This window comes from Dasypus novemcinctus, chromosome 3 (genome assembly GCF_030445035.2).
Source record: "Dasypus novemcinctus isolate mDasNov1 chromosome 3, mDasNov1.1.hap2, whole genome shotgun sequence".
Classification (NCBI taxonomy): Eukaryota; Metazoa; Chordata; class Mammalia; order Cingulata; family Dasypodidae; genus Dasypus; species Dasypus novemcinctus.
In genome coordinates this window covers 139,762,848-139,789,483 of record NC_080675.1, presented here as the reverse complement: position 1 = coordinate 139,789,483, position 26,636 = coordinate 139,762,848, and the positions used below count along the sequence as shown (strand labels likewise).

Here is a 26,636-nt window from a genome sequence, read left to right as displayed (position 1 = left end):
AGCCTCAGGAGCTGTCAGATGCAAGCCCCTGGTCACATCCAGATGGGGACACACCGAGACGCATACACGAAGATGCAGCCACGTCTTCCCGCACACACGTACAAAGAGGCACACACACCCATCAGCCTCACTCCCAGGAGGCCCTCAAAGAGGAGGAGGCAGGGCGGGGGGATTTTTATGCATGTTTATATTTAATGAACCACATGCAAATGAGGTGGAGAACATGCCACAAAGGAGTCAGCCCCTGGAGACTCTCAGGACGGGCACAAAGGCTCGGCCTTCGGGGCTGCCCTGGAGTCCAGACCAGGCAGGTGGGTCGAGGGGGCCTGAGACAGGGCGTGGGGGGCCACAGGGCGGGCTGTGGTCCATACCCCGGAGCTGCTGGGGGGGGGGCTCTTTCTGGGAGGGCAGCCACAGTCCCAGTTGATGGAGTGCCTGCGGGGAGGGGGCTGCCTGCCCCGACAGATGGTGAACCGCCTTCTCGCACTTGAAGCAAAGTGGATTTTAATGAAATCGCAGCCCTGGTGCTGAAGCTGGGCTGCCGTGGGAGGGGCTCCCTTCCCCAGGCCTTACAGGGTGGCGCTTGGGGCTGGTGGGGGTGTGGGGGGGGCAGGAACCCTGAACCAGCCTAAAACAGACTGGGGGGTATACCCCACAGCCCATTCTGCCCCCTCTGCACACCAGAGATCAGAGGTTAGTTCAGATCCCCAAAAGGTGGGGAGGAGGCTGTGAATATTTATGACACATTGAAATGTAGATTGGTGGGCCTGACAGTCTCCTGAGAGGCTTGTCACCTTGCCTGGATACAGCACCCTTTCTCGAAGAATCCAAGAAGCTGTTGCCCACAGAAGTGGGGGGTGGTGAGGAAGGACGAAAAGAAACCACTGGGCCCTGCTGGGTGACACTGGACTAGTCACTTCTCCTCCTGGGCCTCAGTTTCCTTTTCTGTCTTGCATACCTTAAAGGAAGTTTATGAAATAAATTTGAAAGCATCTGAAAAAGTCCTGGACTTGGGAGTAAGGCTTTCTCTACGTGGTCTTCATGGGTCAGTTTTGGGGGACCAATGCTTCCCAGGGAAGCCCCAGCAGCCCAGGATTTCCTTGTTGGGGATCCGCTGTGTCCCAGCCCAGCCTGTACCACCATGTCAGGGGAGACGTTTCCCACAGCTGGGAGGCGGGGTACGAGCTGAGAGCTGTTGCCCTGTGCCTGCCAGCTCCCCGAGCGCTCCCTGCCCCGCAGCGGGGTGAGCTCCGCCCCGGGCACCCGCCTGCGAGCCAGCCACACCCCAGCCAGCCCACCCTCCGCAGTGCCCCTCTCCAATGCCTGCCTTCTTCCCCCAGCCATGTCGGACTTCCACGTACACCCCCAAGCCACCGTAGGTGAGGAGGGCGGTGTCGCCCGCTTCCAGTGCCAAATCCATGGTCTTCCCAAACCCCAGATCACCTGGGAGAAGAACCGAGTTCCCATTGTCACGGACAATGAGAGGTGAGCCACGCGTGGGGGAGGGGCAGGGAGGACCGAGAGGCCTCGGCTGGGGACCGACGCCGTGCCCAGTGGTGCTTCTGGAACCGGAGCCAACCCTGGTGTCGCCGAGGCTCCCCGGGCCTAGACTGTGTCTGTGAGAAGAACTATGGGTGGTTTTCATCGAGGCTGGAATTGGGGGGTGTCCACCTGCGTGAGTCCCTGGGTGTGACTGGCGGCGACTGTGCCCCTGGGACCGTGCCCCTGAGACGGTGCCTGGGCGCTGGGCCGCGCCTGTGACCCTCGGGCCCCTGGGGCTGACGGAGCCAGTGGCTGTGCCGCCTCCTCCCGGTCAGGTACACGCTGCTGCCCGGGGGCGTCCTGCAGATCACAGGGCTTCGGGCTGAGGACAGCGGCGTCTTCCACTGCGTGGCCTCAAACAGCGCCAGCGTCCGGGTCAGCCACGGGGCCAGGCTCACCGTGTCAGGTGAGGGTCCTTTGCCCAGGTCAGCCCCCAACCCCCCTCCCAGCTTCTCGGGATAGATCAGCCCCCTTCCACTGACCTCCGGTGCCGCGTCAGTCGAGTGCACACAGAACTGAGCGCAGAGCTCTGCTCCTCACCGAGAGGGTCCAGGAGAGTGGAGGCCGCGGGCTCTACCTGGGGAGCCCATCCTCTGCTACCCGGGGGCCTTGCTCATTGCCAGAGGCCGCGCAGGGCCAGGGCGGGGGGACGGGGTGGGGAAGGGCCTGGGTCCCCGGCACCCGCTCTGCCTGCAGGGCAGCCTCGGGGCTGCTCGCCCCTCAGGTCCCAGGTCCTGGGCCATTGGAGGGGTGGGGGTGGGGGTGGCGAGGGTCCCAGACGAAGTGAGGAACCGCGGCACCCTCCTCCCAGGCTCGGGCTCCGGGGCCTACAAGGAGCCCACGATCCTGGTGGGGCCTGAGAACCTCACCCTGACGGTGCACCAGACCGCGGTGCTCGAGTGTGTCGCCACGGGCAACCCGCGCCCCCATTGTGTCCTGGAGTCGCCTGGGTAAGCCCCACCCGCTGTCCCTGCTCTCCCGCCCCGCCCCCCCAGGCCCCCCGCTCCTCACCCAGCTCCGGGAGACTCCGAACCCCGTTTGTTCTCCACGGGGGTCTGGTCCCTCAGAGGGCCCGGGGAGGCGGTATTTACCCCCTACTTGGCAGGACCGGGGAGGCTCTTCTGCCCTCCACATCCCCCCCGTGGGGATGGCTTAGCTCCCTGGGTCCCTCACCCACTCCCCGTGGTCTGCTGTCCCCATGCCCCCCACCCTCGGCGCTGCACTCTCCAGGACCCCCTGCGGCCCTCGGCACCCCCGGTCTCCTTCCCTTGCTGCTCCTCCTGCCCTCTACGCCCTGGTCAGAGTCCCCAGTGGTGCAATCCCCAGACCCCTCCAAATCTCGGCCAGTCGTCAAACCCTCACCCGGGGCCTCCCCACCTCGGTCTTTTCCCTGGCCCCCTAAGTCCCCAGCCTAAATCCCTAGGCAGCTGAAGGAGAGAAATGAAAGGGTGCAGATGGGCCCACATTGTCTGAGGGGAAAGGTCACTGGGGGAAGGGGACCCTGGAGGGGTGGGTGGGGGCGCATTCAGGAGGAGACTGTGCCACATTGTAGCAGCTGAGTGACTGGCGGAGGCGGGGGCCACCGCGGGATAATGGAGTAGATTTCACCACTTCAGGGGCTGAATGGGGAGCTGTCTCCTTGTGTTCTGACTGTGCTAATCTGATCCTGGGGTGGGGGAGGGCCCAGGACCCTGGGAGGGGCTGGAGAGTGGCCTCGCCATCAGGAGGAGCCGCCAGCCCTGCAAGGACCATCTGGCCCCACGTTTCCCAAAGCGCGATCTGTCCTGCGGGAAAGTTTGGGAGACAAAGTTATCCAGCTCTCCACCCCCGGACTCTTAGGGCCTTTTGGGGACAGCCGTGGTGGCCGTCCAGGAGTGGGGTGGCTGTTTCCAGGGGAGACAAACCAGACCGGGAAGTGCTGATCTAGCCCGAACCCCTTCCTCGTGGGTTGGGAACGGAGGGGAAGGGACTCGCCTGCCGCGGGTCAGTCGGTGACTGTGCTAGGAGGGACGCCACAGGCAGCGCAGGGATGCTGGGGGGGCAGAGTCGGAGATGGGCGCAACCCAGGGAGATGGGGGCAGCCCAGGGAGAGGGGCGCAACCCAGGGAGAGGGGCAGGACCCAGGGAGAGGGGTGCAACCCAGGGAGATGGGGGCAACCCAGGGAGAGGGGCGCGACCCAGGGAGAGGGGCGCGACCCAGGGAGAGGGGCGCAACCCAGGGAGAGGGGCGCAACCCAGGGAGAGGGGCGCGACCCAGGGAGAGGGGCGCAACCCAGGGAGAGGGGCACAACCCAGGGAGAGGGGCAGGACCCAGGGAGAGGGGTGCAACCCAGGGAGATGGGGGCAACCCAGGGAGAGGGGCGCGACCCAGGGAGAGGGGCACAGCCCAGGGAGAGGGGCGCAACCCAGAACGGCCGGGGCGCTCCTGCATCCCCTCTCCCCCCGCCTCTCTCCCCCTGCCCGCCTGCCCCCCAGATGGCCGCCCCATCGGGGTGGAAGGCATCCAGGTGCTGGGCACTGGGAACCTCATCATCTCAGATGTGACTGTCCAGCACTCGGGCGTCTACGTCTGTGCAGCCAACAGGCCTGGCACCCGGGTGAGGAGGACAGCTCAGGGCCGGCTGGTGGTGCAAGGTACGGGCCGCCCCGCACCCAGAGGATGGGACGGGCTTCATCACATCCCTGGCCCAATCCCACCCCTGGTACCCTTAGTCCTGGGCCCCGCCCCGCACCTCCCCTGCACCTCCCCAGGCTGGGCCTGGGTGGCTCCCTCCCCCCCAGGAGTGTGCATGCTGGGACAGGAGTACCTGGCCACCTGGCTCTGGGTGTCCCCACACGAGCCATCCCCACTCCTCCACCCCTGCCGAGCATCACTGCCACTTCATAATCCCAGCGGGCACCCCCTTGCCTGTGTCGCTCGCACACGCCCCCCCCCCCACGCCGTGCTGTTTTCACTTACACGTGTGGCACTTCCACACCTGCCCGCGTGCCCACAGCACGTCTGTCATTCTCTCACTCGCCAGCCCCCACTCTCCAGCTCACACCCGCAGAGCCGGCCTCGACACCCACAGCATCGGAGGCCGAGCTGACCAGCCGCCCTCCTGCCCCGGGCCTCGGCGCCTCCAGCGCACGGGGCTCAAAGCTCCGCATTCGGGGTTCTTCTCTGGTGGTTCCCTCCCTGAGAGCGGGAGAAGGGGCGGGAGAGCAGGGAATTAGGAACGTAAATGCCCGTTTGTTTAGCATTCCATGTACCGTTAATCTGTCCAAATGAAAGTGACGGAGCATTTCATTTCCCGGGTCTTAATGGAGGCTGGAGGCCTGGGATTGGAGGAGAGCGGAATTGAATGTGGAGGTGAGGGGGGCTCCACTGAGGGCTCATCCATCTCCCCGTCACTCCAGCCTTCCAGGTGCAGCCAAACCTATTAGCACATTTATTTATTTAACAATTTCCTGAGCAGGGAGCTCAGCTTGATTGCTTTCGGATACAAATGTCAGTCTTTTAAATAGTCATTAAAATGGAAGCCTCTCTTGGGTCTGCCCCGGTGGAGGAAGGGGGGCCACTGCCAGCTCCGTGCGCCTGGGCTGGGACGGAGGGTGGGCCCCCCCGGGGGGGGGTGTACTTCAGCGGGCGAATGCGAGTGTCCCCCCACCCCACCCTCAGCAGACCCCTGGCCCCATCGCCTTTCCCCCTCTCCACACAGCTCCCTGCCCCTCTCCTCCCGACCCTCACGACTTCCCACACCTCTCTGTGCCCCCCACCCCAGCACCAGCAGAGTTTGTCCAGCACCCCCAGTCCATCTCCAGGCCGGCTGGGACCACAGCCATGTTCACCTGTCAAGCCCAAGGGGAGCCCCCACCTCACGTCACGTGGTTGAAGAACGGACAGGTGCTGGGGCCCGGAGGCCACGTCAGGCTCAAGAATAACAACAGGTGCATGTGGGGGTGAGGCCTGGGGAAGACATGGGGAGCGGGGCCCGGCACAAGGGGCCAGAGCAGGCTGTGCACCTCCCTCCAGAGAACACTGAATTGGGGGTCTGGAGACTGGGGTTTGAGTCCGAGGTCAGCCACCAGCTCCCCGGGAGACCTCAGACAAGTCGTTTGTCTTCGGGAGGAGCTTGGGTTCTCCGTCGTTCAAATGGGCAGTTCTGGCTGACCCCTAGGGACAGCTGGGAGAAGGGGACCTGAGGCTTTCCCTCCCCCGTAGCACGCTGACCATTTCTGGAATCGGCCCAGAAGACGAGGCCATCTACCAGTGCATGGCCGAGAACAGTGCCGGCTCCTCGCAGGCCAGTGCCAGGCTGACCGTGCTGTGGGCCGAGGGGCTGCCCGGGCCCCCCCGCGACGTGCAGGCGGTCTCGGTGTCGTCCACTGAGGTCCGTGTGTCCTGGAGCGAGCCCCTGGTCAACACCAAGGAGATCATCGGCTACGTGCTGCACATCAGGAAGGCTGCCGGTGGGTGGGCGCCAGTGGGTGGGCACCGGTGGGCAGCCCCTCCCCCGATTTGCTCTTTTTCATCCCTTCCAATCCGGCTTGAGCCAGCACCTTCCTTCCTTCCCTTCTCCCCACTGCACCCTGGCCGCCCTCCCTCTGCCAATGCCTATAGGACTCCCTTGTGCCCCTTACCTGCCTCTGCCCCATCCTCTACCTCCCCAGACCCACCTGAGTTGGAGTATCAGGAAGCCGTCAGCAAGAGCACCTTGCAGCACGTGGTGAGCGACCTCGAGGCCTCCACTGCCTACAGCTTCTACATCAAGGCCTACACGCCGAGAGGGGCGAGCTCAGCCTCTGCCCCCACCCTGGCCAGCACCCTGGGTGAAGGTGAGGCCCAAAGGCTCTCAGGGGATCAGGGCAGGACCGCCATGCACACCTGTTCAGGTTGGGCACTGCACAAAGTGCCTGGCCCTGAAGGTGAGTTGGGACTCAATGGACTTGGAGGAAGGGACTCATGAGAGGTGCTGTTTGATCAAGCAGAACCCCCAGGTCAGCAGCCGAGAGCTGGCAGGTCATGGGGCTCTGGGCCACAGGTGGACGGTGGAAAGGTGGAGGCTGAGCCCCACATCCTGGGCTCCTTCTCCACCCGCAGCCCCTGCCCCACCCCCGTTGTCGGTGCGGGTCCTCAGCAGCTCATCCCTGCAGCTGCTCTGGGAGCCGTGGCCCCGGCTGGCCCAGCACGAGGGCGGCTTCAAGCTGTTTTACCGCCCAGCCAGCAAGGCCTCCTTCACAGGCCCCATCCTGCTGCCTGGAGCCGTCTCCTCCTACAACCTCAGCCAGCTCGGTGAGGCAGCCACGGCCGGGGGCCCGGGGAGCCGGGCACGGGTGCGGTGGGGGGGGGGCCGAAAGGGGTGGGCAGCGGTCACCTCCGTTCCTTGGCTGGTGGGGGCTGGGGCTAGGGCTGGGACGGTCACTCGTGGCCCTGCCTGCCCCCAGACCCCACCGTGGTGTACGAGGTGAAGCTGCTCGCCTATAACCAGCACGGCGATGGCAACGCCACGGTCCGCTTCGTGTCTTTGAGAGGAGCATCTGAGAGGACAGGTGAGGGGTGGGGATGGCGCGTGGGGCTGGGACCAGCGCTAAGGAAGATGGGCCAGGGACTGAGGGGAGGGGAGCAGGGATCCAGGAAAGGTAGGCGGGGAGAGCTGTGTAGCTCTGGAGAACTCAGACCTAGACCTGGGTGCAGCATTCTAGCCATGTGACCTCGGGAGGTTCCTTCACCTCTCTGAGTCCCAGTTTTCTCAGCTATTAAATAGAGATAATACCTTATTAGAGCTACGGACAGGATGAAATGGCCCATTTAATGTGCTTCTCCCCACATCTGGCACATGGTGCTCAGTAAATGATTACAAAAGAAACAAAAAGGTTGGGTGGGGTCCCGCAGGCAAGGGTGAAAAGTATGTAGCCTTGGGGGTGAGAGCCACTGAGGGAGAAGGAGCCCCCAGAGGCTGCGTGTCTGGGGGTGCTTCAGGCCAGGAGAGCCGCAGCCCCCACCTCCCCTCTGCCGTCAGCCCTGAGCCTGCCGTGTGACTGCCGGAGGGAGGAGGCCGCCCACCCGACGTCCACCACAGGCATCGTCATCGGCATCCACATCGGGGTCACCTGCATCATCTTCTGCGTCCTCTTCCTCCTTTTTGGCCAAAGGGGCAGGTGGGTCCTGGGCCAGGGAGGGGTCTGGGGGTGGGAAGCAGCCCAGGGAAGGCGCAGCTGCCACCCGCGCAGGCCGGGGCTTGCCGCCCCTGTCCTCGGTCTCTGTCCTTTCGGCCTCGCTGTCCCACAGCCCCCCCTAACGCTCAGCTCGCCCCTCAGGGTCCTCTTATGTAAGGATGTGGAGAACCAGCTCTCCCCTCCTCAGGGCCCCCGGAGCCAGAGGGACCCCGGCATCCTGGCGGGCCGGGGAGAGCGGGGCCAGCTGGGCGGAGACGAGAAACCTGTGGACGTGAAGGAGCTGGAGCAGCTGTTTCCCCCAGCTGGGGCGGCGGGGCCGTCGGACCCCAGACCCAAGGTGAGTGTCCACACCAGGCAAGCCCCGACCACCTCCTGAGCCTGCCTGCCCGTCGTCTAGGTCCCAGCTCTTGGCCACCGGCCTTCGCCACGATCCCAAACTTCTCCCGGCCCAAAACGTACAGTGGGTGCTTCTCTGGGCCCCGGAGGCAGGCAGGGAGGCCCGGGGACCCCTCAGCCCCGAGTGGGCTTGGAATCTGGAGCCCGGCCCTCCCGCTGGCCCCAACTGCTGACACCCATGGGGCCCGGCCCCTTCCCCAGCAGGACCCCGCGGCCCCCAGCCCGTGTGAGGACACCCCACTGTCCATGCTGCCGCTCCAGGGGCTCAGCCTTCCCGAGGAGCTGCCGTCGGAGGCCAAGACCCCCCGCGCAGGCCCCGCGGCTGGCCCGCCCCCCCAGGACACAGGCCTTGGCAGGCCTTCCGCAGCCCCAGCCGCCCAGCCACCTCGCTCGGGACAGTAGCCAGCGCTCGGCACGCTCTGCAGGGGGCAGCCCCCATTCTCAGGTCAAAGGCGAGATTTCTCCTGTCGTGTGGGCTTTGGGTGGTGCCGGAGGGGGGCTCCCCAGCTTTTCTGTCCCTACTGCCCCTCAGCTCATCATGACTTAAGGCAGCCTCGTAAGGGACCCCCCCCATGAAGCTGGAGAGTTCCTGGCAGAGCCCCTCCCCTGGGGCTCACGTGCCCCCTTACCCCTGCCTCGTACCCACATGACTTGGAACTGAACTGACGTTTTCCTTTTAAAAAAAAAAAGAGAGAGAGAGAGAGACTAGAGACAGGAAGGTGAATTATACTCCAAAAATCCGCCCCTGCCGTGGCTGGGCCCTGACACCGTCCCCTCCGCTGGCCTTGTTCGCTCAGGATGGAATTTGCTGTTTTGGCTCTCTGCACCTACCTCAGCCGGAATGAATGTCCTTGGGGAGTGGGGGGCTGTGGTCGCAGCCCCTTACCCCACAGAGCCCTGAATACACTCCTACCTCAAGCCCCCTTTCAGGGCACCCCATCTCCTTCCCACATTGTCGTCCACACGTTTAAAAAAAAAAAGCAAAAAAAAAAGCACTTCCCCATTTCCAGGTGTGAAAGCAAAACGTCTACCTCAAGCCCGCTGGCTGTGCGGGCAGGTGTAGCACTGGACCTCCCTCCTGGCACCGCAGCACCCCGAGAGGAGGGAAGCCTGAGGCACCTAGGGGGGCGGCTCGGGGCCTACAGAAATAAAGATGGAATTGGTCAAAGAGAAATGTGAGAAAAAAGCCAAAAAGGAGAGGAAATTTGTTCCTTGAAATACAATTTGTTGCCCCAAACTGGCCCCCACTTAGCACGCTCCGGCGCTCGTCTCCTGCCCACCCCCACTGTGACCCCCTCAGCCAACCCAGCCTCGCTCTGCCCTCCACCCTCTCTGGGCCTGGGGAGCGGGTCGCACGGCGCAGCCCGCCCGCGCCCTGGCGGCCCGCGGCGCCCTCTGGCGGCCGGGCAGGCCCGGCTCCCGGGAACGGCGGGGCGGTGAGTGGGGGGGGGGAGGTGCGGGCGCGCGTCCCCGCAGAGGCGCCTGGGCCGCTGTCCCTCGGGACACAGCCCGCCTGACTCACCCTCTGGGATGACGTGGCCGGAAGCTATTTTTATACAGGTGTGTTGAAGGGTTATGTTCATGTGACTTTTTGTTTCTCTTTTCTGTTGTGGTGTTCTTTTAAATAGTTAAAGGAGGACAAAAACAAAAAAAAGCCCACAAGGAAACATGCCTATTTTTGGTTACACTCAGAAACATTTTTTAAATGGCAGAAAGAAATTTTTTTTTTTACAGAGAGAAAAGAGAAGCGTATTCCTTAAGTATGAGAGTAGATGCTAAGTCTGACCCGCGACCCTCTAGGGACACCCGCCCCACTTTAGTCAGTTAGGCGAAGCAGGTAGACTTGTGGCGTTGTCCTAGAAGACTAGAGCCGTGCCGGTGTGGTCTGGGCAGCCCGCCCACATGACGGGCAGCTGCCCAGGGACCCACAGAGCCGAAGGGGGGCCCCGGGCGGCTTCTCTGCCACCCCCACCCGCCTCGGCCCTGGCACCTGCTCTCCCTAGGGAAGGGTGGGTCTGGGGGCGAGGGGGGGCCGGCCGCCTGGCCTGACTCAGGTTTTGTCCCCCTCTACTCATTTTGACTGAATAAAGTCCTGTTGCCAAAGTGAACCTTGAGTTTTTCGGTGGCGGCGTCAGGTCCTGGGGGAGGGAGAGGGGTGCTGGATTAGGGTGGGGAGGGGTGGGGGGCCAGGCGGGGCCTCGCAGGGTCAGAGCCAGGGCGCTGGCACGACCCGCTCCAAGCTGAGCAGAGCAGGGCGCTTCCTACAAGCACCCAGAGCAGGTCCCCTTTCATCTTGTATGTGGGGCTCTCGGTGCAATTTCATTTGAAAACAGGGTTCTGCTACTAAAAGGTGAAAACTCCTGGGCTGGCGCTTCTGGAAGGGGCCTGGGGGCCAGGTGGGGGAAGAGCTGCGGCCAAGGTCAGGCGAGGACCCGCGATGGTGCTGTGGGTGCTGAACGGAGAAAGAAGCCTGGGGCCAACGTGCAGCCTGTGCTGAGTCTCCCTCATCACCGGCCCAGACTTTCACCGAGCAAAGAACTAAGTAAAAATATAGACAACACACTCCACCTGTTTAAAGGGTTGTGCGGTTGACATGGACTTAGCAACAGGACCTCCTACACAACTCCAGGCGTCCAAGGGCTACTTGGGGAGGAGGTTCGAGCAGACCCTGCAGGGGGTGGGAGACTAGACCAGGTGACCCCTGGTGACCCTCGGTACCCACCAAGAGTCAAAGATGCTGGTATCTACCAGGGAGGCATCTGGAAACGTGGAAACCAATGTATGATCCATGTAGCTGTGGGCAAATTGCCCACAAATCACGTGCAAACAGAGGCAGGGCATGTTCTAACCACCCCTGTCGTGAGCTGGGCGAGGAGACAAGCAGGGATCCAGCTGGGGTGTTTAGCAGCGTTGGTTGTTGAGGCTGAAGGTCCTGGCTAACCTCCAGGTCCTGAGAGCTCAGTTAACCTGGAGGCCTCCCTGCCCCCGCCCCTGCCATCTCCAATCCTCTGGGAGCCTCTTCCAATTGTCTATTGCTCTGAACTAAAACGCCTCCAGAGTCAGTGGTTTTAGCGTGCGGGACCTGCCCTAAGCTCAGGTCAGGCTGGAGTCAGGGGTTGTGGGGGACGTCTAAATCCATGGCCCTTCCACAGAGAGGTGTGAAGGAGCCTGATCTGGGGCTCGCCTGCTGTGGGCCTTCAGGGAGCCACTGCAGAGCAGGGGCTGAGAGGAGAGCAGGGGGGCGGTTCTGGCAGAGGGGAAGGGACACTGGACGTGGAGGGCCTCTCGGTCACCCTGCACCACATGCCCGCTGCCTCAAAGCAGGGCCTGGCCCTGGCCCACTCCAAAAGGCCTGAAGGCTGCGCAGCGAGGTCCCAGCAGCCCGCCTCACTGCCGGCCTCTGTTCCCGGCTCCCTCTCCCAGCTCTCCCGGGACCCGCTGCCCTAGCGCTCCTGCTGCCCCAGTCCCCACATGCAGCTCCTTGCCTCATAACCTGGCTCCCCAGGGCGGTGGTCGCCTGTTTCTTCTGAATTAGTGTTCCCAGCACCCACTGCTAATTGTTTTGGTTTTTTTAAGATTTATTTTTTATTTATTTCTCTCCCCTTCTCCGCTCCCCTCCCCCTGCATTGTCTGCTCTCTGTGTCCATTCACTGCGTGTTCTTCTGTGTGCGCTTGAGTTCTTGTCAGTGGCACCGGGAATCCATGTCTCTTTTTGTTGCGTTGTCTTGTTGCGTCATCTCTCTGTGTGTGTGGCACCATTCCTGGGCAGGCTGCACTTTCTTTCGCGCTGGGCGGCTCTCCTTACAGGGCGCACTCCTTGTGTGGTTCACACCCAGGGCCTCCTGACCCGTGTGGAGCTGGCCCATGCGCAGTGCTGATGCGTGCAAGGAGTGCGGTATTACACAGGGGTGTCCCCTGCATAGGGGTACGCCCCGTAAGGAGAGCTGCCCCACGTGAAAAAAGTGCAGCCTGCCCAGGACTGGCGCTGCACACATGGAGAGCTGACGCAGCAAGATGATGCAACAAAAAGAGACATGGATTCCCAGTGCCACTGACAAGAATACAAGAGGCACAGAAGAACACACAGCGAATGGACACAGAGAGCAGACAACTGGGGGTGGGGTGGGGAAGGGGAGAGAAATAAAATAAATAAATTAAATAAATCTTAAAAAAAAAAAGCAATTATGGATTTACAGAAAAATCATGCAGAAAATAAGAGTTCCCATACCCCACTCCCCACTTCCCCCAGTTTCCCCATTGTTAACAGTTTGCATTAGTGTAGTACCTTGTTGCAACTGATAAAAACAATATGGAGTTTTGGGCCTGGAAGCTTGGAATCATCTTCCCAGTGGCCCCTGAGTCCCCCGTGGTTGGGGCTGCAGCGGCAGTGGAGAGAACCAGGACCCAGGAGAAGAGAGAACAGTGAGAATGACCCATCCATGCCCAGCTCAGGTGTTACCTTACATGGGGGGGCCTACCCCAACCCCAGCCATTGGTCCTTTTCCAGTAAAAGTGATGAGCTCTGTCACCTAGTGAGAACCACTGGAACTGAGAAGGCAGTGGCCCTAACTCAACAGACATAGTATGAACCCCTGGCTCTGCCATTTCTGAGCCATGTAAACATGAGCAAATGGTTTAGCTTCTTTAGACCTCAGCTTCCTCACCTGAAAAATGGGGATAAGTCCCTACTTCAAAGGGTTGTTGAAACCCTTTTGCAAATATTGGCAAGTTGACCCTAAAATTCATATGTGACTTCAAGGGACTTAGAAGAGCCAAAATAATCTTGTAAAGAAGTTGGAGGGCTCATGCATTCCAATTTCAAAACTTCCTACAGGGAAACGGACTTTGGCCCAGTGGTTAGGGCGTCCGTCTATCACATGGGAGGTCCGCGGTTCAAACCCCAGGCCTCCTTGACCCGTGTGGAGCTGGCCCATGCGCGGTGCTGATGCGTGCAAGGAGTGCCCTGCCACGCAGGGGTGTCCCCCGCGTAGGGGAGCCCCACGCGCAGGGAGTGCACCCGTGGGGAGAGCCGCCCAGCGCGAAGGAGGGAGCAGCCTGCCCAGGAATGGCGCCGCCCACACTTCCCGTGCTGCTGACGACAGCAGAGGCGGACAAAGAAACAAGACGCAGCAAAAAGACACAGAGAACAGACAACCAGGGGAGGGGAGGGGAATTAAATAAATAAATAAATAAATCTAAAAAAAAAAAAGAAAGTTTTCTATTAAAAAAAAAAAACAACTTCCTACAAATCTATGATAAATTAAGACAGAGTGGTACTGGCATAAGGATAGACATATAAATCAATGGAATAGAATTGAGAATCCAAAGAAATCCTCATGTTTACAGTCCAATAATTTTCAACAAGGTGCAAGACAATTCATGGGGAAAGAATAATCTTTTCAACAAATGGTGCTGGGACAACTGGATATTCACATAGAAAGAATGAACTTGGACCCCTACTTTATACCAATACAAAAATTAACTCAAAATAGATTTAAAAAAAAGAAAAGAAAAGCTAAAACTACAAAAATTCTTAGAATAAAAATAGGCATACATTTCTGTGACCTTGGATTAGGCATTGGATTCTTAGATATTTTACCAAAAGCAGAACAAAAGGAAAAATAGATAAATTGGACACCATCAAGAAAGTGAGGGGAGTGGATGTGGCTCAAGCAGTTGAGCGCCTGCCTGCACTGGAGGCCCTGGGTTCTGTCCCTGCTGCCTCCTAAAAAACAAACAACAAGCAAACAAACTGAAAAACCAACTCAGGGGAGCCGATGTGGCTCAGTGGTTGAGTGCCAATTTCTTGCATATGAGGTCTTGGATTCAATCTCAGGCCCTGGTAACAAAAACAAAACAAAACAAAACCTTGAAAAGACAAGTCACGGAATGGGAGAAAAATTTTGTAAATCATGTATCTGATAAGGGACTTGCATCTAGAATATATAAAGGATGCTTACAACTCAATAATAATAAAAGAAGTAACCCAATTAAAAGACCAGCAAAGGATTTGAATAGACATTTCTCCAAAGAAGATATACAAATGGCCAATAAGCACATGAAAAGATGCTCATCATCATTAGACATCAAGGAAATGCAAATCAAAACCATAACGAGATAACACATGCACTAGAAGGACTATAATAAAAAGACAGATAATAATAAGTGTTGCCCAGGATGTGGAGAAATTGGTGGGATCATAAAATGGTGCAGTTACCTTGGAAAACAGTCTGGCAGTTCCTCAAGAGGCTAATCATATTATTACTACATGACCCAGCAATTCCATTTGTAGATGCATACCCAAGAACAGAAAACAAGTTAACACTAAATCTTCTACACCAATGCTCACAGCAGAATTATTCATAACAGCCCCAAAGTGGAAACAACCCAAATGTCCATCTACTGATGAATGGATAATTAAAATATTCCACACACCGTGGCATAGTCCTAGGTAATGAAAAGGAAGGAAGTACTGGTGCAGGCTACCACATACTACGTGAAGGAAGCTAGACACCAGAAACCGCATAGTGTATGATTCCATGCATGTCCAGAATCAGCCTAGAGACAAACTAGTTTGGTGGGTGCCTAGGGCAGGGGGTTGGAGTGGGGATTGAGGGGAAAGAGGGTGGGACTGCTAATGGGAAAGGGGTCTCTTTTAAGAGGGATGAAAATATTCTAGAAGATTGTAGTGACAACTGCACAACTCTGAATATATTAAAAACCACTGAATTGCACGCTTTAATGGGTGAATTGTATGGTATGTGAATTATATATTGATAAAGCTGTTATATAAAGAAGAGTTGTCGAGAGGATTCAAGGAGTTCATGGAAGTGAAGTATGCAGCACGGTTCAAGTATTCGAAGATATCATTGTTGCGGGCAGACAACCTGGTATGGGCACGACAAAGAGGCCCAAAGCAGAGACGGGGTAAAGGAGGCGAGTTGCCAGTGACCCCTGCGCCAGCCTGGCCCTCCTGTTGCCGAAGGGAGCCTCTAGTTGCTCAGCGGGCACCAGGGAAGCTCTCGGAGAAGGGCTGTGACTAAAGGGTTTTGCTGCCACCTGGTGGTCGCAGATAGTATGATGGCTCTGAGAAGTATCCTTGATCTCAAACATCTGGTTGAAGCCCACAGTTAAGATGCGATCAGACCAGAGAGAGGGAGAGACGCAGCTCTCGGGAAGCTAGCAATCTGTGGACTGGAAGGCAGACAGCTGCAAGATGGAAACCAGCAGCATGCTGGGAGAGAACATGATTCCCTGAAGTGTGGGGTTAAGGAAGGTTGAACTGAGGAGGGGTGGAGAAGAGGAGCAGGACATTTAAGGTTGGGGGCACAGTGTGAACGTGCTGGCGAGATCACTGAGGAGCCGGGAGACCATCATTTGCTGCATGGGACCGGCACTTTTCTTTTTTTTTTTTCAGCTTAAATGGCTTTTCTTTTTTTTTGTCTTTATTTATTTTTTTAATATTACATTAAAAAAATATGAGGTTCCCATACACCCCCACCCCCCTCACCCTGCTCCTCCCCCCATAACAACAACCTCCTCCATCATCATGAGACATTCATTGCACTTGGTGAATACATCTCTGAGCACTGCTGCACCCCATGGTCAATGGTCCACACCATAGCCCATACTCTCCCCCAGTCCACCCAGTGGGCCATGGGAGGACATACAATGTCCAGTACCTGTCCCTACAGCATCACCCAGGACAACTCCAAGTCCCGAAAACGCCTCCACATCTCATCTCTTCCTCCCATTCCCTACCCCCAGCAGCCACCATGGCCACTTTCTCCACACCAATGCCACATTTTCTTCCATTACTAATCACAATAGTTCATGAATAGAATATCAGTAAGTCCACTCTCATCCATACTCCATTCCTCCATCCTGTAGACCCTGGAATGGTTGTGTCCACTCCACATCTGTAACAAGAGGGGGCTTAGATTCCACATGGATACTGGATACAGGGACTGGCACTTAATGGGTGCCAATAAATGGATGGAAGAATGATTACTAGGTTTCCAGAGCAAGGGCTCTTTGCACATTTGATATGTCCCAGCGCAGCCTTAGGTGGACTTCCAGGTGGAAAGGAAGCCAGTGAGAAGGTCAAATCACCCGGAGATTCCTCGGGGGGCGGGGAGGGGAGCCTCTGTGGGGCCCTCTGTGCCTGCTTTACTAGCGTGGCGTTTTATTGAGCACCTCTACGGTGCACCCTGTGACTGCACACAGCCTTGCCGGGCCAGGGCCGGACCTACTGTCATCCTCCCATTTGACAGATGAGGAAACCAAGGCCCAGGGAGGCGAGGGATGGAGCTGGGCTGGATCCCTGGCCAACACCTTCTAAGCCCATGCTGTCTCTTGACTTATCTGTATTTTGAGGAGAATGGGCCAGGGCAACTGTCTATATTGGCTGAAATGGAGATTTTTCTTTTGGAAGAGTGAGGGAGACCCCAGAGTAATACCAGACCCCAGAGTAAGAAGGTTGAGGAGGTTGGACACATCCTGAAATGCAGATTGGATCAGGGACTTGCCATAGCTCCCCATTGCTCACAGAGCAGTCCGGCGCCTTTCGCATTCAAAGCCCCTTACGAGAGGCAGTGTAGCCTAGTGGTTAAGAGTGTGGGCTCGGTTTTGTGATCCCTGCTCTGCCACTGTCCAGCTGTGGGGCTTTGTGGTTGTTCCTTAACTTCTGGTGCCACCAACTCCTCCTCTATAAGCTCTGAATAAAGACAATACCCACCTCACAGGTTGCTGCGAGCAGTAAAGGAGTCAGTATACATAAAGCCGCCAGGACAGCGCTTTCTGCTATTTTTTTTTTTAAGATTTATTTATTTATTTCTCTCCCCTTCCCCCCCCCCCCAGTTGTCTGCTCTCTGTGTCCATTTGCTGTATGTTCTTCTGTGTCCGCTTCTATTCTTGTCAGTGGCACCAGGAATCTGTCTTTTTGTTGGGTCGTCTTGCTGCGTCAGCTCTCCGTGTGTGCGGTGCCACTCCTGGGTGAGCTGCGCTTTTTTTCACGCAGCGCAGCTCTCCTTGTGGGGATGCACTCCTTTGCGCATGGGGTTCCCCTGCGTGGCAGGGCACTCCTTGCGTGCGCCAGCGCTGTGCGTGGGCTGGCTCATCACACGGGTCAGGAGGCCCTGGGTCTGAACCCTGGACTTCCCATATGGATAGGCGGACGCTCTATCAGTCGAGCCAAATCTGGTTCCCTATTTTCACTGTTTGAGCGATGGCATTACACAGACTTTGAGGGAAGCAGATGTGGCTCAAGTGATAAGGCCTCTGCCTACCATACAGAGGATCCAGGTTCCATCCCTGGGGCCCCCAGGTGGAAAAGAAGGGAAAGCGTGCCTGTGCAGCAAGCCAAGTACCCATGTGGTGAGCTGAGTGCCCACACGAGTGCCCGCGTGGTGAGCCAGTACCCGCGCAAGTGAGCCACACAGCAAGACGATGACGCAACAAAAGAGAGACAAAGGGGAGAATCAAGGTGAAGCGCAGCAGAGACCAGAAACTGAGGTGGCGCAATTGACAGGGAACCTCTCTCTACATCAAAGGTCCCCAGGATTGAATCCTGGTGAATCCTAGAGGAGAAAGATGAGAAGAAAAAAGAAAAAGAGAAATAGATACGGAAGATCCCACAGCGAATGGACACAGACAGCAAAAACAGCAGGGTGGGGGAGGGGGAGGGAAAGAAACAAACGCTAAAAAAAATAAAACAAAACAGACTTTGAAAACCTCAAAGTAACTCTGGGCAGGATATTTATGAACTTCCTCATTCATAATAAGGATAATAACAGTACTTATCTAATTGGGTTGTTACAAGGATCAAATGAGGAAAGAACTGGAAAATCTTTGGCACCTGGTCCTTAGTAAGCACTTGATAAATGTTACGTATTATGATGGTGATGGTTCAGTGATTCTAAGATTTCCAGACTTGGAAGAATATAAACTTGGAGAGATGCCTACTGTCCCAGAGCTGGGATGTTTTTCTCCAGAACCCGTCCGCTCCTCTCCAAGATACTCAATAAAGACTCTTGATTGCCTGATTAAAGGAAGCGGATACACAATTAATTTCAATTTTAGAACTAAAAGCCCTTCCCAGCCTCCAAAAAGAATTGCACACCCTATTCCAATTTATACACTGAACCAACATGGAATTTTCCAGCAGGTTCCAAAGGCTTTGAAGTGACCAGACCAGACTCTTGATTTATTTCCAACTACCCTCTCTCTTTGAACCCCAAAGGGTCAAGGTTAATTATATAATAAAACACACCGTGCCCGGCTGCCCCTCTGAGGGTGCCGGGAGCCTGCTCCCCTCCTTTCTGTGTCGGGCCGGCTGGATCGTATTTCCATCGCTTCCCTGCATTCATTTCCTTCATCAGGACCCATTAGGAAGAAAAAAGAAAGAGAAAACCCGACCCCTCATTTCCTCCCTGAGAGATAAATTTTAATTTGCTGGAAACCAACACAGGAGGCCTGAGCCAAGTCGCTGCCGACTGGAAAACCTTGTTGGGAGCATCTATTCTGGAGCTTTCTGGGAAATGGGGTGAGGATGGCCGAGGGGAGCTAAGGGGGAGCAGACCCCCAGGCCTGCATCTCCCACGAAGGGGGATTTAGTATCACCAGGCAGCCCCCAGAGCACTCGGCCCACGTTGGCGCTGTGGCGGGGCTGCCGCAGCGAGGCCCGGCCTCCTTGCCTTCGCCGGCCGTGGGCGTCTGGGCACGGCTCGGCAGGCAGCCGCCCAGGGGACGGGCACTGCATCGTCCCCACCTTCCCGATGACGAGTCGGGGTGAGCGATAAGGCTGGTGCCTGGAATCCCAGGCAGGGGGTGGCAAGGCCAGGATTGGGGCGCAAGCTGCCTTTCTCCTTGTAAAATAATGGGGTTCTTTCCCCCACATCCCCTCGCCCCAGGGAATCAAGCGTGGGCAGGGCCACACTTGCGCTTCAAGGGGAGAGTCCCTCCACGCCGCTCCCCTGGTTCTGGTGGGTGCTGGCAGTCACGGCGTTCCTTAGCCTGTGGCAGAATGCAGCCTCCATGGCGTGGCTGTCGCCCTCCTCGCTGTGTCCACATTTCCTCTCCTTATAAGGACACCAGTCATACTGGCCTCATCTCAACTAATAATATTTCTAAAGATCCTACTCACAAAAAGTTCACATTCATAGGATGGGGAGTCAGGACTTGAAGTTGTCTTGGGGGGGTGCACAATCAATACGTAAAAGACAAAAGATGGGAAGCAGCTGTGGCTCAATCGATTGGGCTCCCGTTTACCATGTGGGAGGCACTGGGTTCGCATCCCAGGGCCCCCTTGTGAAGGCAGGCTTGCCTGCATGCCGCAGAGAGCTGCCAGCCCACGCTTGCGGAGAGCTGACTCAGCAAGATGACGCAACAAAGGGAGACAAGCAGACACAGAAGAACGTGCAGCGAATGGACAGAGAGCAGACAGCAAGCAAGTGGGGGGAGGCGGATAAATAAATAAATCTTTAAAAAAAAGTAAAAGAAAAAAGATTCAATAGTAATTATCTAATATATGGTCAGTTATCACATTTCCCCAATTGTTCCAACAATATACTCCTCCACTGCGCTCTCCAGGTATAGGATTCACTCAGGATAACCCATTCTCTTAGCTGCCATGTCTCTACTCTCCCCCATTCCAGAACAACCCCAATCTTTTCTGATTTTCATGGCCTTGACATTTCTGAAAAGGTAAGGCCAGTTTGTCCCACGATTGAACCACAGTGTGCATTTGTCTGATTATTTCTTCCTGAGGTGAAGTTGTGTCATTCTTAGTCATCACATCTGGAGGCCTGTGATGCCAGTTCATCTTGTTTTTGATGAGGGACCCAGGATTTTCATCTCAAAAGCCAATGCTGGGAAGTGGATGTGGCTCAAGTGATAGAGCTTCCACCTACCATATGGGAGGACCTGGGTTCCATCCCTGGAGCCTCCTGGTGAAAAAGAAGAGAAAGCATGTCTTCGCAGCGAGCCAGTGCCCCACACAAGTGCCCCGCAGCAAGATGATGATGCATCAAAAGAGAGACAAGGGGGGGAAGCGGACTTGGCGCAGTGGTTAGGGCATCCGCCTACCACATGGGAGGTCCGCGGTTCAAACCCCAGGCCTCCTTGATCCGTCTGGAGCTGATGTGCAAGGAGTGCTGTGCCACACAGGGGTGTCCCCCGCATAGGGGAGCCCCACGCGCAAGGAGTGTGCCCTATAAGGAGAGCTGCCCAGCGTGAAAGAAAGTGCAGCCTGCCCAGGAATGGCACCACACACACGGAGAGCTGACACAAGATGACGCAACAAAAAGAAACACAGATTCCCGTGCCACTGACAACAACAGAAGTGGACAAAGAAGACGCAGCAAATAGACACAGAAAACAGACAACCAGGGTGGGGGGGGAGGGGAGAGAAATAAATAAATCTTAAAAAAATTTAAAAAATTTTAAAAAAAGAGAGACAAGGGGAAAATCAAGGTGAAGCGCAGGAGAAACCAAGAACTGAGGTGGCACAATTGACAGGGAATCTTTCTCCCCATCAGAGGTCTCCAGGATCAAATCCTGGTAAATCCTAGGGGAGAGAAAATGAGAAGAGAGGACAACAGAGACAGCAAAAACAAAAGGGTGGGAGGGGGAAACGGACTTTGGCCCAGTGGTTAGGGCGTCCGTCTACCACATGGGAGGTCCGCGGTTCAAGCCCCGGGCCTCCGGGCCTCCTTGACCCGTGTGGAGCTGGCCATGCACAGTGCTGATGCGCGCAAGGAGTGCCGTGCCACACAGGGATGTCCCCGCGAAGGGGGGGCGCAAGGAGTGCACCCATAAGGAGAGCCGCCCAGCGCGAAGGAGGGAGCAGCCTGCCCAGGAATGGCACCGCCCACACTTCCCGTGCTGCTGACGACAGAAGTGGACAGAGAAACAAGACGCAGCAAAAAGACACAGAAAACAGACAACCGGGGGAGGGGAGGGAAATTAAGTAAATAAAAATAAATCTTTTAAAAAAAGGGTGGGAGGAGGGGAAGGGGGGAAAATAAATAAATCTTAAAAAAAAAACAACACAGGCCAATGCCAGTTCTTGGGGCTTCCGCGGCATGGAAGGAAAGAGTGTGGACAGTTCCTCGGAGGGAAGGGTTAGCGTGCGCCACTGGGAGGAGCGCCGTTCTCTGGACTCTCTGAGCTCCACAGACCGCACCCTCAAACCTGAGGAGGTCCATCTATCCCTGCCTGAGCCGCACCTCCCCATTTCTCCCTGGAACGTTTGTATGTCTGTGTCAAAGCCCAACACCCGCAGCTCCAGCTCCGTGAGGCCGTCGTGACTTTCCTGGGCAGAACGAGCTGGTCCCTCCTCTCTGCCTCCACAACGCTTTGTGTCTGTCTGCCTTGCTGGAGGGTTTGTCACCAAGTATTAGCGTTCACTGCCCCTGTCCTCTCAGGGCCCATCCTGGGGTGCAGCATCGAATCATCTCTATAAATGTTTGCCAAATAAATTGTAGCCCAAATAAAATCTGTCCACCGCAGTCAATCTCAGTGTTACATTCTAAAGAAAAGCCCAATATCCAAAACCAAATTGAAAATTTGGTTTTCAATTCCAAATTTCAATTCCTAAATTCCAAATTTAGGGAAGTGGACGTGGCTCAAGTGACGGGGCTCCCACCTCCACATGGGAAGTCGCTGGTTTGGATCCCGGTGCCTCCCCAAGAAGACAGTGAGCTGGCACAACAGGTAGACGCGCAAGCTGATGCAACAAGATGGCACAACAAGAGACGCAACTAGCTGATGCAACAAGAGATGTGGGAAGGAAAAAACACAATGAGAGACACAATGAAGCAGGGAGCAGAGGTGGCTTACGTGATCAGGCACCTCCCTCCCACATCAGAGGTCCTGGGTTTGCTCCCAATGCCTCCTAAAGCAACAAGGAAGACAGACACAGCAAGTGAAAAACAACAAGGGAGTGGGGAGAAATAAATAAATATATATTTCTTAAAAGCTATTTAAATCTTTACTGTATACCCTGGAAGAGGTGTTGAAGGAAGAACCTCACTGCATGTCATATACTGAAGAGTCCTAAATATTCTCTTTGCTCATCTTTTTCCCTAAAGCCTCACAGCAACTCCTTCACCTCCAAGCGTCTCTGCTTTCTCTCTCTAACTCCATCCTATACTGGATTTTCTTTCAGTCTCCCACTCTTCTCCTCCTGGGTCTGTTTGATACTTCTTCAGCACAACTGGGAAAAAGTGCAATGCCTTTTTCGTTTTAAAAACTATTCATTAATTTAGGTTGAAAAAGCAATCTATGAAAACATTATCCTTGTAAAAAAATAAAATGTTACATAAATCTAACCACCCCAAGCCAAACGTCTTCCCAGGGCAACCATGGTTACCAGTTTAGTGTATCCTTCTAGGCCTTTTTATATGTAATTATAGACATTTATATGCACCCAAATAAAATACATAGTATATGAGATAATGCCATGTATATTTTCAAAATGTTTCCAATTTCTAATGTTGCAATGAGTATCCCGGGCCCTTTCTCCTTACGCTTGTTGGCACCTGTGTCTCTAGAATGGCAGAGAGTGGACTCGCTGTCACGGGGCCTGTCCTCTGGAAATGTAACGGAGCTGGCTAATGTATCCTCCCAAATGCCGGTGCTTCCTTGCTCTCCCTCCAGTGGTGTATGAGAAGACCTGGAAATGCCATACATGACAGTGTGCTTCTCGCCCAAGGCTCAGAAAGAGATTGCCCAGGGTCACAGCACAAAGGAGACAAATTTCACCCCCAGATTTCATCTCAAAAGGGAAAAGGAGGGGAAAGAAATATGATATTCACAACTGAACGCTCTCACCAGATTCTTTTTATTTATTTATATTTTTAAGAAGCTTTAGATTACATAAATGTTATTTATGAACTATTGTGATTAGTAATCGAAGAAAAAGTGGCATTGGTGTGGAGAAAGTGGCCATGGTGGCTGCTGGGTGTGGGGAATGGGAGAAGAGATGAGATGTGGGGGTGTTTTCGGGACTCGGAGTCGTACTGGGTGGTGCTGCAGGGACAGTTACTGGACACTGTATGTCCTCCCATGGCCCACTGGATGGAACGTGGGAGAGTGTGGGCTATGTTGGACCATTGACCACTAGGTGCAGCAGTGCTCAGAGATGTATTTACCAAATGCAATGAATGTCTCATGATGATGGAGGAGAATGTTGCTGTGGGGGGGAGGAGTAGGGTGAGGGGGATGGGGGGTATATGGGGACCTCATATTTTCAAAATGTAATATTAAAAAAATGAATAAAGACAAAAAATAAATAAATACAGTAAAGTTCCAAAAAAAAAAAAAGATTACATAAATGTTACATAAAAAACAGGGGATTCCCGTATGCCCCACCCTCTCCCCCTCCCACACTTTCCCTCTTTCATGTCATCTTTCATGAATGTGGTACATTTGTTACCATCCTACCAGATTCTAAAGTGTCTGTCGTGAAGTGCCAGGCCCTGAGGTAAACGCCGGCTGCAGAGGGGACACCAGAGTTCTCACCAAGGAAGGGTCAGTACAGAGTCAGCGCCCGTCCTCTGCCTGCTGTCTGTCCACCCACCCATGCAGCTCCTGCTCTCCCCACGCCCATCAGAGACGAGACCCCTTTCTCGCCTGGCTCCATCATCCCTCAGCAGACCCTGAAGAATGAGCGAGAGCCGTGAGCTGTTAGTGAACGGGGCCAGCCGTGGAGACCCGGAGCGGCTCTGCGGGTGAAGGCCCGGGCCGCACCTGCGCCTGCGGGGGAAGCCAGGCTGTGGTCGCGCAGGTCGCCCCTCACGCCCAGGCCCGCAGGAGGCCCCTCACGCCCCGCCTCTCAGACGGGCCCCGCGGAACGGGAGCTGGTGGCCCAGGCTGGAGCGCTGGCAGCCCCCGGGCGGGGCGGTGCTGGGTGGTAAGGAGCACCCGGACGCAGGCGTGTGCGTGAGCACGTGCATGCGCGCGTGCACACGTAGTGTGTGTGACTGTGTGCGTGTGCCAGCATGTGCCGGCCTGGCCAGCTTAGTGTGACCCCACGGCCCTGCTTTGGCCACCCCTGTCACCCCGACAACGAGCAGGGTCTCAGCCAGGCCCACTCGAGCCGGCATGTAACTGCACACAGGGCACTTCTCACAGGCTGGGCCGCTTGTTTGTCACGCTTATCGCCATTCTCCTGGGCCCGGAGCTCAGCATCATAAAATGTCCGCGCCTGCAGGGCAACTTGGAGATCATCTAAGTCGAGCCCTCACCTGACGGAGGGAGGAGACCGAGCCCGCAGGGGGTCGGTGACTTGCAGGTCACCCGGGTTTGTGTGGCAGGGCTGAGAGGAGAACCCACACCTCCGGATCACTTTCAAACTCCCTCCCCACCCCCCGCTGTGGATAACAGACCAGGGGTCCCAGGCCGTGGCTGAGACGGCACCAGGAGAAGGCGCCGTGGGCACCGGGAGCTGCTCAGGACAGCTATTGGCGCTCTTCTCCGCCTCCTACAAGCCCAGTCTCTCCTCCTCTGGTGGCATTTGACCCACTCTGTGAGAGAACTCCAGTCTCCTCATGCTGACCATCTGCTTAATTACAAATGGAAAATAAATAAGTTCTTACTTGGCGTTGCAGTTTGGCATTTGTTTTTGAATTCCAAAAATAGTTACTGGATTATTTTTGTTAACTGGTGTCAGAGGTATCACTTTTTATTGATTAAATTATGATTAGGACTTTGATTGGGCCACGTCAGTAGGGCATTGAATCCCACGGTGGGCGGGACTCACAGAGAAAACACACGACAAAGGTCAGAGTTGGGAGTTTTGGAGCTGGAACCCAGGAAGTGAACACAGAGAAGAAAACACACAGGAAAGAGACGGCTCCTAGACTCGGCAGAAGCCCAGAGAGAGAGGCAGAGCCATTGGCTTGATAGTCTACAGCTGCCCTTGAGAGAGCACACAGCTGAGCCTGGAGAGAAACAGAGCCCCAGGAAGAGAGGAACCCAAGGCTGAACTCTTAGCAGACGTCAGTAGCCATCTTGCCCCAACACGTGGCAATAGACTATGGTGAGGGAAGTAGCTTATGCTTTATGGCCTGGTAACTGTAAGCTTCTACCCCAAATACATACCCTTTATAAAAACCAATGGATTTCTGGTATTTTGCATCAGCAACACTTTGGCTGACTAATACACTTGGTAAAGTGCAGCAGGCAAATCTCTTTCAATATGTGGGGTTCATGAGAAAAATAATAAATTGGGTCTTTGGTGAAAGTCTTTGGAATGTTTGTGGAATGACTGAATGTATAGCAGGGAGGTCTGGGATGGACTCAATTTGAGTGGTTTTTGTTATCTTCATCAAAAGAAAGGGCCAACAAGTCCCCTGGGTCTCTTTGGGAGGTAAATTACCTTTGAAGAAAATGAAGGGGCTTCTCTATGATGGAGAAGGGGCTCCCCCAGACAAGCTCTATTGTTCTAGAGGGGAGTGATTAGAATTTTTGTGTGTTCTGGAGACCATCCTAGAGCTGTATGGCATGCTGGTATAGGATCCCTGAGAGGGCAAGGGACTGTGGCTCTGGGCTGTGCAGTGCCTCCAAACTGGTGCTGGCCCAGACAGTGGAGACTGAGAGAAGCGGGTGCCTGGGGGGTTAAGCGTAGAGCTCTGGGGCAGGCTGACCACACAGAAATGGATCCCCTTGTCCCCATAAATACATTGAGTGAAGGGCCCTGTCCTTAGCACCCCAGAGGTGCTGCTTGCTCAGTGAGGGCATGTGGCCAGAGCAGCGTCTACAGTCCTGGCTGTAGGGACTGACTGCTGGACAGCAGGACTTTGATGTGGAAGGCACAAGGTACTGCAAGTCTTCAGAGTTAGGAGCAAATGCAGTTTATGTGTGTTTGTTTGAGCTGAATTGTGTTATTTGCCTCCACCTTTATGAGACAGGTTGTACCTGGTACTACGGCACCATCTAGTTTTAGAAGATGAAGAGCAATGGTGTTTTTTGCACCTCACTTTTTTTTTAAGATTTATTTTTTATTTATTTCTCTCTCTTTCCCCCCATTGTCTGCTCTCTGTGTGTCCATTCGCTGTGTGTTCTTCTGTGACCGCTTCTATCCTTATCAGCGGCACCAGGAGTCTGTTTCTTTTTGTTGCGTCATCTTGTTGTGTCAGCTCTCCGTGTGTGCGGCGCCATTCTTAGGCAGGCTGCACTTTCTTTCGCGCTGGGCAGCTCTCCTTACGGGGCGCACTCCTTGCGCTGGGGCCCCCCTACGCAGAGACACCCCTGCGTGGCAGGGCACTCTTTGTGCGCATCAGCGCTGCACATGGGCCAGCTCCACACAGGTCAAGGGAGCCCGGGGTTTGAATTATTAACCTCGGACTTCCCATGTGGTAGGCGGACACCCTAACCACTGGGCCAAGTCCGCTTCCCTCTCACTTTTAAATATTTCTCTTTTATATCCATCTTCTCATCTGCTTCTCACCACACCCTGTGAAGCAGGCAGGGAGATAATCACCTCCACTTTCTAAGAGAGTCTTAGCTGGTTTGGAGACTGCTTAACATGAGGATTG

At 55.6% G+C, this 26,636-nt stretch overlaps 1 protein-coding gene across 1 annotated transcript in view; it reads left to right on the top strand.

Moving 5' to 3' along the window:
* The window catches only part of IGDCC3 (immunoglobulin superfamily DCC subclass member 3), a 38,939-nt gene extending 30,320 nt beyond the window's left edge, over window positions 1-8,619 (top strand). Inside the window, 13 exon segments of the mRNA XM_058294354.2 lie at window positions 1,341-1,485; window positions 1,818-1,948; window positions 2,354-2,466; window positions 2,468-2,492; window positions 4,018-4,176; window positions 5,307-5,472; window positions 5,747-5,994; window positions 6,196-6,360; window positions 6,626-6,817; window positions 6,970-7,074; window positions 7,545-7,683; window positions 7,843-8,038; window positions 8,299-8,619. Coding sequence (XP_058150337.1) covers window positions 1,341-1,485; window positions 1,818-1,948; window positions 2,354-2,466; window positions 2,468-2,492; window positions 4,018-4,176; window positions 5,307-5,472; window positions 5,747-5,994; window positions 6,196-6,360; window positions 6,626-6,817; window positions 6,970-7,074; window positions 7,545-7,683; window positions 7,843-8,038; window positions 8,299-8,499 — 1,985 coding nt within the window. The 3' untranslated portion in view covers window positions 8,500-8,619.
* The last annotated feature ends 18,017 nt before the right edge of the window (window positions 8,620-26,636 follow it).